General features: G+C 53.1%; 1 protein-coding gene across 1 annotated transcript; it reads right to left on the bottom strand.

The window, feature by feature from the left end:
- Positions 1-5,990: 5,990 nt before the first annotated feature.
- FZD8 (frizzled class receptor 8) lies at positions 5,991-9,656 on the bottom strand. The gene is given in 2 exon segments (XM_050803165.1): positions 5,991-7,702; positions 7,704-9,656. Coding segments are annotated over 2 exon segments (2,082 nt in total). The 5' UTR covers positions 8,817-9,656; the 3' UTR covers positions 5,991-6,733.
- Between the last annotated feature and the right edge of the window lie 832 nt (positions 9,657-10,488).

A 10,488-nucleotide genomic window follows, 5' to 3' on the forward strand; every position in this document is an offset into this window, starting at 1 on the left:
CCTGGCTGCACATGGGAATTGCCTGGGGAAGTTTTACAAAACTTTGAATTCTCAGCTGGCACCCACCAAAATTCTGATTCTATTGGTCTGGGGTGCAACTGGGGCATTGGTAATGATTTAAAAAAAAACCCACCTCAAGTGCCTGTAACATGTAAGTGGGGTGAGAACTATTGCTGGAGTGCTAGTTAGTTAAAAATGGGCTCGTTGGGGGGAAAATGTTAGAAATTGGTTTTCTAATTTCAATCAGTGTATGATTCACCTGCATGACAAACATGGTGCTATAAAAGCATGCGTTTGTCACCTGTGAAGAATGGCTGTGCCTCCAGACTCGGAAAAGCTATCCACCTTGGGTTGTTTCGCTAACAATGATCCTAACTTTGCCTTTTGCCCTGGGGTAATTCTTTCCTTCTGCCACCTTTCTCTGGCTACTGGTTGACCTTTTCAGGTGCCACCCATGCTCTTGGTCCCCTCCCTGGCACAGCCTGTGGCGTGAGTCTGCTGGGCCAACCAAGCTCTTCCTCATGTTGCTCTGTCATTGCCGAGATTTCTGGGACACTCTCTTGGTTTCCCTAAGCCCTTCTCTGTCCCTGATTCCTGCGCTGGCCTTCACTGCACAGTGGTTCTGCTGTTTCTCCTCCTCGATCAGTAACAGAAGTCCATCCTCCCTTCCTCCCTCCCTCCCTCCATTAGTCTGCTCTCACACTGCTTTAAAGATACTCCCTGAGACTGGGTCATTGATAAAGGAAAGAGGTGTAATTGACTCATAGCTCCACTTAGCTGGGGAAGCCTCAGGAAACTTACAATCATGGTGGAAGGTGAAGGGGAAGCAGGCACATCTTACATGGTCGCAGGAGAGCGAGCAAGAGAGAAACACTTATCAAACAACAAGACCACTTGAAAACTCACTCACTATTGGAACATCAAGTGGGGGGAATCCGTCCCCATGATCCAGTCACCTCCCACTAGTTTCCTCCCTTGACACGTGGGGATTACAATTCAAAATGAGATTAGGGTGGGGACACAGAACCAAACCATATCACTCGCAGTCACTGTGCCTTCTCACTAAGCCAGAACATAGACTCTTAAATATGGAATCTATTGGAACATTGTGGCCGTAGAAGGCAAAAAGCAGGTGAGCTGGCCTAAGTTGGCCAGGGTCCCAAGAGTCAAGCCTTTCCACAGTGCTCCTCTCACCTCTGAAGGCTGGGCGTTCACATGTCCTGTATAGGCCACCACCAAACCATGGGAAAACTCTGCTATGATACTGTAAACAGGTAAACACAGCCCTGGTAAGTTGCTGTATCAGCTAAGAATGCATTTTTTTTTTTTTTTTGAGATAGACTCTTTCTCTATTGCTCACGCTGGAGTGCAGTGGCATGTTCATAGCTTACTGCAGGCTTGAACTCTTAGACTCAAGTGATCCTCCTGTCTCAGCCTCCCAAGGGACTACAGGCATGCATTACCACACCTGGCTTTTTATTTTTTATAGAGATGGAGTCTCATTATATTTCCTAAGCTGGTCTTGAACTCCTGGCCTCTAGTGATCCTCCTATCTCAGCCTCCCAAAGTGTTGGGATTACAGGTGTGAGCCACCATGCCCAGCCTGAATTCTCCTTGTGGTGGCCTCAGAGGTTTACACAGAAGAGTGGAACAGCTGGAAAAGATCTACAGAGACAGGAGTGACAAGTAGGCTTGGTGGCTTCTAGGCCCAGCTATGCTCCTGACTGTGTGATGTTCAGTGAGCACAGTTGTTTTGGGCTTGTTTTCTAACCAGTGAAATGTGGGACGGTGGGCTAGACCTTCCTACCCTTTGTGCCTGTGAAGCTTGGGGATCTTGTTAAAATGCAGTTTCTGATTCAGTAAGAGAGATATGAGATTCCACATTTCCACAATGCTGCAGGTTCTTGCCCCTGCTCCTTGTTCATGGGCAGCAAGATTCTTGCCCCTGGGGCCTCTTTACTCTACAAGTCCTCCAAGATCTTATGTGGTCCTTGGCCACAGTCTCCTCCTTCCCTCCCATCTCCACTAGACATTCCAGTCCTCAGAAACCTCGTTTCTCTGCTCATCCTTCTTTTTTTTTTTTTTTGGCAAAGTCTTGCTCTGTCACCCAGGCTGGAGTGCAGTGCCCTGATCTCGGCTCACTGCAGCCTCTGCCTCCCAGGTTCAAGCGATTCTCCTGCCTCAGCCTCCTGAGTAGCTGGGATTACAGGTGCCAGCCACCACGCCCAGCTAATTTTTGTATTTTTAGTAGAGATAGGGTTTCACCATGCTAGCCGGGCTGGTCTCAAACTCCTGACCTCAGGTGATCCGCCTGCCTTGGCCTCCCAAAGTGCTGGGATTAGAGGCGTGAGCCACCGCTCCTGGCCCTGCTCATCCTTCTTTAAGGTCCTGCTCTTCTCACATCTCGGTGCTATGTCATCTTCCTCCCCCAGGGCTCCAGTGTTCCAATGCAGATGCTCACCGATCTTGTTTTCCAGAGAAGTTTCTACTCCTTGGTGTGTTTCTGTGAACACCCGGCTAGGTAAAATGAGGGATGGCCTGCGTCTTGCCCACCCTAACAGCACTCACGTACAGCACTGACGGGCGTCTCCTGGTCTCAGAGGTTGACCTCTACATGAGAAATTGTAAAGCGGCACATTTAATTAAGCCAACCACATCCCACCTCAAAATACTCTTTATTATTCATTCTTTCTTCCATGAAAGCTTCGATATGGTGGAACTTTGGCGAGCATTTCATTCTTTAAATAAAAGTAACTCAGAAGCTAATTTAAAAAAAAGATATACTCTTGGAATTTAACACAGCTTAATTATATTTTTAGCATAATGGTTATATGCAGGACTTAATGCAATTGAAGTTAATAAAAGTAGTATCACTGCATGGTGGGGATGTCTTGTGGGGCCTTAAACTTCAGTGTGCACTGATGCAATTTTGGAGCGCTTCAGAGAAAGGATTCAAAATTATGAATACAAAATATTTGCAGGTCCTCTGGGCAGAGGCTGTGCCTGTGCCTGGGCTGGCTCTCCGTGTGCTACTTTTGAATGAATGAATTGAATGACGGAACCTCCCTAACTTCTTGGTTCTGGGACCCTGTACTACCACGAGATGGCAGTGTAGTATCAAATGTGGAAAGTGGATAGACACTTGCACTGATTTGCTTTTTATGTCTCAACAGAACGTTTGCGCCTACACTTTAAATTGCATCCTGTGCTCTGCAACTGCTCCTGGTTTTCTTTTGGCAAGATAATCTCACTCTCTTTGCCCAAACTCTGAAGTATTACAGGCACCTGCAATGCAGTCAGTGCAGGTTAAGAAACTGTAATGTGCCATGGTTTACTCCTTAAAATTTCTTATACACTTCCCCCCGTTCTGTTTCATGGTACTTTCAAATTGCTTTTATTATAAAGCAAGAAAAGTGTTTCACGTAACTTCTCCCACAAGCAATTTTAATGAGCTTTGGCTTTAGTGATGGTTTTCATCATGTTAGACTCGACCTTGATCTTCTAGCCACACAGCAAACACATCAACCCCTCTCCCAATTTGACAAGATTTTCAAAAACTAACACTTGTTTTATGTAATTAAAGACACACCGGTGTAGCACACCGAGGTGTTCATTTGTCTAATGCAACTGGCCAGATACTCTTCGTTCTTTCTTCTACCCTAAAATCAATTTTGGGGTTTTGTTCCCTTAGTAGATACCATCTGGGTATTGGCAAATATGCAACTCAGGTTTTAGCTTTAAAGGCAAAGAACCAGCACTTATGTCTTAATACCATTCTCTAAAATTAGTCTCTAGTGATTACAGGTGCAGGTCTTTTTTAATTGAGAACTGTCCTCAGAATTTAAATTGGGGTTTTGGCTGTCAAATAAGCTCACTTAGATTGAACACATATAGATCTTGAGTTATGAAATATAGCATTTTATAATGCTATACTGAAGAATAAGGTAAAAAGCTTCGAAGTTGGACATTTTCTCACTGTTACACAGTTGAAAATTGTCAATAATCAAAATCCTGCTACATTAGAAAGCCAACATGCTAACTTGTGTCTTGTAGCTTTATCTCCATCCTACAAACGTGGTCAAGACTTTGGGACCTACCCTCAAAATTCTACTTTATAACTGGGTTAGATGTAGGCCACTGATTGGTACCTAAGTTACAAAATAGTAATTCTTTAAGAGTAAAACTACTGGAGAGGTGAACACACTTTTACAGTGTCTCCGGCTTTAAAAAATAAGATTGGCATGATAGCTAAAGCAGGGGTTCTAATTGCATATCTAACTTAATTAACACCGATACTGACTCTGAAAAGGATCTGCAAAATGTTGCTACCATGGAGATCCTCTGCGAAGCCTCTTACATGAGAAAAATCAGCCAAGAAAGTAGTGTCCACCCTATTAAAAATTTTTTTAACCACTGAAGATTCCTATTAGGTAAAGTAAGGAGAACAAACATTTTAGCAGGATGTGCAGAACAAAGCCCCTCCCATCCCACAATGATTGATGCCCCATCATTAGCAGGGTAGCTGCCCATTTCTTATCTTGATTGACAGCTTAATAAGGGACCTGGGGCTATCTTTTCAGTACTAACACAGAATCTTACCAATTACTTTTAAATTATTGCTAATCTATCAGAAAATAACAAGCATAAGGAATAAAAATATCCGCAAAACAGAAACGTCTGCTGAAGCAGCCTTTACTTCCGGTGCCTTAAAAGGTTCAGTTTGTAAAACTTGCTAGAATTTAGTTAATAGAATTTAGGCACTGGCGATTTTTTTTTTTTTTTAAGAAAAACTTGTAGTTTATAATAGTTCATTGGTTCAATTAGGAGCGAAAAAGAAGGGAGTTTTGTAATGCAATTGTCTAGCAAAGGAAAACGCTTTAAATTGGGGGATTATGTGCACAGACCACCTGTGGGGCATTCAGAGCCCTTTTCTATAAAGCTTCAACCCATGCCTAGCTGCCTGCAGGCTGGCTAACAATGCCGGGAAAAGCTGTTTAAAAGGCTGAGCACTTGTGCCTCCGGTCTTCACTAACTGTTACAAGTCTTCCTCTCTCGCGCTCTCTCTCCTTTTTAAAGTAAAAGTCCCACATCCCTTTAATGGAAGAACTTTAAGGCTCCGCGGTGGCCAATTGGTCTGCACTAAGAGGAGATAGGCAGCAGGGAAAGAAACTTCAGACTATACAGCACATTTGCAGAGGAGAAAAGATCAAAGTTTTTCAAACTCAAAAGACCAAGTTCCCTACAGATTAACCCTATTCATTTAGCTCCTCTTAAAGGAATGATGTGCTGAGCCACTGGGCAGACAGGTAAAAAGTTCAACAATTGCCGAAGCATTCTTCTGCTAATTCAACAGCCTTCTGCTCAAATAAATTAGCTTAGTCTTGACAGAGGAACAATAGCTTTTTTCTCTAGGAAAAGCAGCACATTTGGTATACACAAGCGCTGAAGGTTATTAAGATGTTAACCCGTTAGTTTAATCCATTGAAGGGCGCCTACTCCCCTACCAGATTGTCAAGTGACTTCTACAGTAAAGGGTGAGCTATGGTTTAAAACATTAACCTCTACACCTCAGCAATGCGTTCCCTCCCTGGAACACCAGGTGCTTTCAAAATCACGGACTCCAGAAATGAATGCAGGGTTTTGAAACCTTTAGTGATACCATACAGGATAAATAACAAGGCCTAAGGGGAATTACTGCCTTGCAGAAGTTCCATTCACATCCACTAAGGTGAGAGTTGTTATTGGATCAGAAAAGAGCTCCCATGAAAAACACCGTCTTTGGGGAAGGTGCAAAAACTCAATTTTGATTTCAGTTCAACAATGATATTTACTTGGCTAACAACTTAAGAACTAGAGTTTAACAAGTAATTTTCTTCATGCCTAAGGTCAGTGTACAGAATGACAAGCCAGAAAATGTCCATTTTCCCCATGCGTCCTTAGCAAGCATTTTAAAGGTGACAGCTCAGAAGAGGCGGGGGAGAGGGCAATGGTTAAATCATTTATCAAAAGTCATTTTATTGACAAAATATAATACTTATATCTGTTCTTACAGGGGTAAGCCTCTAAACTTTTTACAAAATCATGTACACACTGTATATCTTTGGATATATACATATTTTACACTTTTTTTTTTTTTTTTTTAAATTTAACAAATAATTATATAAATACATCCTCTAATGTAAGAAACCCGTATTTACTTGGGGTGTATAATTAAGACATTTCTTGTTTGTTTACTTAAGGCATTTGCCTGGTCATTAAGAATACCCAAACCGTGCAATCCCATCAGGTCGCGGTCACCCCTCCTCCAGGATAAGTCAGGGGTGGGAGTTTACGTAAGAGAGTCGAGGGAGAAAAAGAGGTTCTCCCAGGTGAAATCTGGGTATCTGACTGCAAACCCAGCCAAGTGCAGCCAGGGAGGGCTCCAAACCTCGGGTTCTGGAAACGCCGCAGAGTCCACCCTCCTCAGCCAACAGAAATTAACTCGTGGCGGGAGGAGCTCCCCGCACATCAATGGAGGAATAGGGGCTGGGTCTGGGAGGCTTCAATGCCAGGTACTTTGTTCTAAGTGAGTCATTTAAGTCCCAGCTAATGGATACCATTAAGAGTTCATTATCATGCTAATAGCAATCAACACTGTGAAGGGGTGGGAACCTCAGCCCATCAAGTGTCCCTTCGCTGCACTTGGTCTCCTCGCCCCCCTCCCCACCCCTCCTGGGCGCCGCCTCCCCTCCGCTCAGACCTGGGACAATGGCATCTGCTTTGGATAAGACACGGAGCTGGCCGTGCCCGACCGCCACGTCAGGCCGGTGCTGACGTCGCTGTAGAGAGAGCCCGCGCCACCGCCTGGTCCCCCGCCGCCGGGCCCCCCGCCGCCACCGCCCCCCGGCCCGCCGCCGCCCCCAGCGGCCGTGGCGCCCGCGCCCCCGCCCACTGCGGCGCCCTTACTGGCCCAGCAGCAGCGGGTGCACAGGGAGCGCCAGGACTCCAGCGTCTTGCCGGACCAGACCCACACGCCCGAGGTGATGCCCACCACTAGGCACATGAAGTACTTGAGCATGAAGACGGCGTAGTCGGGCCTGCGCGCCTGGTCAGGCTGTAGGTCCCGCAGGCACGGGCAGTTGTGCGTGGCCTCCCAGCGCGGGCGGTTGTGCTGCTCGTAGAAAAGGCAGGCGACAACCACTGCCGCGGGCACGGTGTAGAGCACGGTGAACAGGCCCAGGCGGATCATCAGCTTCTCCAGCTTGTGCGTCTTGGTGGGGCCGTCCTGCTGCTTGATGACTGAGCGGATGCGGAAGAGCGACACGAAGCCGGCCAGCAGGAACATGGTGCCAATGAAGAGGTAGATGACCAGCGGCGCCAGCACGAAGCCGCGCAGATTGTCCAGGCTCTGGTTGCCCACGTAGCAGATGCCCGCCACTGGGTCGCCGTCCACCGAGCTGAGCGCCAGCACCGCTATGGACTTAACGCTGGGCACGAGCCATGCGGCCAGGTGAAAGTACTGCGAGTAGCCGGCGATGGCTTCGTTGCCCCACTTCATGCCGGCCGCCAGAAACCACGTGAGCGACAAGATCACCCACCAGATGGAACTGGCCATGCCGAAGAAGTAGACTAGCAAGAAGACCACGGTGCACAGCGCGGGGCCGGTGGTCTCATAGCGCACGTGCTGCTCCACCGCGCCCAGCTCCTCGTACTCGCCGCGCCCCGCCCGGGCCGCCCGCGCCCGCGCCCGCCGCGCCCGCGCCCGCCGCCGCGCCCGCGCGCGCCGCCCCGCCCCCCGCGCCCGGCGCGCCGCCGCTGCACGCCACCTTCTCGTGGCCCGCCACCAGGCGCACTAGGTAGCCCACTGACACGAAGAGGTAGCAGGCCGAGAGAAAGATGATGGGCCGCTCTGGGTACTTGAAGCGCTCCATGTCAATGAGGAAGGTGGAGACGGTGGCGAAGGTGGACACGAAGCAGAGCACCGACCACAGGCCGATCCAGAAGACCGTGAAGGCGCGCTCGTCCTGGCTGAAGAAGGGGTTGTGGCAGGGCAGCGCGCAGTTGGCGATCTGGCCTGTCTTGACGCGGTTGTAGAGCGGGTGGCGCTCGCTGGACACGCTCACCATGGGCGCGCGGCATTGGCACCCGGGCTCGCAGGGAGCCGCGCCGCCGCCAGGGGGCCGCGCCTTCCCGCCACCGCCGCCACCGCGAGCTGGGGGCGCCGCCGCGTCCCCGCCGCCACCGCCCCTGCCGCCGCCGCGGTGCGGGGGCCTGGCCCCCGGCGGGCGGCCGTGGCCGCTGCCCGAGGGCGGCTGCTCGCCGGGCGGCGGCGGCGGCAGGCGGCGCGGGGGGCTGGGCGCGGCGGTGGTGAGGTCGGTGCGGTTGTAGTCCATGCACAGCGTGTCAGGGTTGCCCTGTTCGGGCAGCCGGTCGCAGCGCATGCGGTCGGGCCAGGCGAAGCCGTACTGACGCATGAGCGGCGCGCAGCCGGCCTTGGCGCGCTCGCACACCGAGCGGCAGGGCGGCAGCGGCTTCTTGTAGTCCTCCAGGCAGATGGGCGTGTACATGCTGCACAGGAAGAACTTGAGGTCGGGCGAGCACTGGATCTCCACCAGCGGCCAGAACTGGTGCACCTCCAGGCCCGCCTCGTCCTGCGTGTCGTGGTTGAACTGGTTGGGCATGTAGGTGTAGTTGTAGCCGATGCCCTTACACAGCGGCACGGTGATCTCTTGGCACGCCAGCTCCTTGGCCGAGGCGGCCGCCGCGCCGCTAGAGCGCTGCAGCAGCGCTAAGGCGGCCAGCAGCGAGGTCACTTCCAACAGGTAACCCCACTCCATGCTGTGCGCCTCGGCCCGGTGCCCTCGCCCTCCAGGCGGCGCTCAGAAGGGTGCCGGGGGGGAGGGGGCACGAGAGAGCCGGAGACGGGGAAAGCCGGTGATCTGGGATCTCCCTTATGCCTCGCCCGGGAGAGGAGTCTGCTGATAATCTAGCCCCTCGTAGGGGCGCGTCGCAGCCTCGGCAGGGCCCTTCCGCACTCCTTTCCGCCGCTCCTGGGATTTGAAGGCGGTCGCAGGCGCGCGCCACAGTCCGAAGGTCCTCTCTGCTCGCCCCAGGTCGCGCTCAGCCCTCGCGGCGCAGAGCGTCCGGGCTTCGGCTCATCGTCCCGCGCTCGCTCGCCTCCTCTCCGCGCGCCCGACCACTTCTCCCCGCCGCGCTGGGCGGCGGTGACTCCGCCGGGCACAGAGGGCGGCGGCGCTGCAAGTTTCCTCTCGGGCCGCGGTGCGCAGTCAAGATGGCTGGGCCCGGCCGTTCGCCGCGCCGGGTCAGCCCTGGAGGCCACCGCTTAGCCCCCGGGGGCTCATGCCCGCCCCCAAGGCCGCGCCACCGCCGCCGCCGGAGTTGGGGACCCGCCTCGGCCCAGGCCGCCGCCCTCTTTCTCCGGCGTCCGTCCTTCGTCCGTTAGCCCCCTGGACAGACGGACCCCCGCCACCAGGAAAAGTCAGCGCCGCGCTCCGTCCGCAGTCGGGCGAGGCGCACGCAGTCTCTTTCCTGCTGGACACCCAGGAGCAAATCCAGACCGGAAGGCGGAGCGGACACCTGAGTGGCGCGGCCCGCGCCCAGCCGCCGCCGCCGCCTCCTCCTCCTCGGCGGGAGCAGCGCCCTTCGCCCAACTTCCCGGCTCCAGCCCCGCTCGAGCCGCGCGGCCGGCTCATGAATATTTATACAGCGCGGACTCGGTCTCCGCCCCCAGCCCCGCGAGCCAATCGCCGGGCGGCGGGGCGGAGTCCACGCGCTCCCAGGGCTCAGCCTTCCTTAAGGCAGTCCCCGAGTGTCCGCACCGCTGTGCGCGTTCTCTGCGGATGGAGAGTTTTGGTAACCTTGGGATTGGCCGCAGAGACAGAGTGTTGGCCACGGCTGTCCCCATGGCCCTGAGTGCGTCTGAGGTCTTGGTGCCCTTTCCCCGAGTCTGCCCTTGGGGACAGGGACGGGGTTTGGTGTAGCGCACGCCTCTTCGCCGCGTTTCAAACCAGCCAGGCCCCTGCTGCCACCCTCCGCGAATGCGGGTGATCTGCGGGCGGCGGGGGTCTCGCACTCCTCCGGGCGGCGCGGAGGTCCCGCAGCAGGCGAGTGCAGGGGAGGCCTGCCGGGGCGGTCTGCCGGGGCTTGGCGCTGCAGAAGACCCGGGAACGGGTGTCCTCCTTGGGGTTCTCAGAACGATGGTTTCTGAGGCTTGGAGATGTGGGGGTGGGGGGGGAGGAGTGGAGTCATTCTAAACTGGAGCTGGACCCAGGACGGCCCAGGTGAGATGCCCCGGAGCCCAGCCTTGGGCGCGCGAGGGGCGCGGGGGACAAATGCCCGCCTGAGACTTTTCTCCCGCCTCCGCTGCGTGACCCGGGGGAGCCTCAGTTTCCCCACCTCGAGAGTTGGGTGATCATAGCACAGATCTCTAAGGGGGCTTTGATAATTAGGTGAGATAAAATATAGAAAGCCCCGGGACGCCGTGCTTTC

The sequence above is a fragment of the Macaca thibetana genome, chromosome 9 (assembly GCF_024542745.1).
Source record: "Macaca thibetana thibetana isolate TM-01 chromosome 9, ASM2454274v1, whole genome shotgun sequence".
NCBI lineage: Eukaryota > Metazoa > Chordata > Mammalia > Primates > Cercopithecidae > Macaca > Macaca thibetana.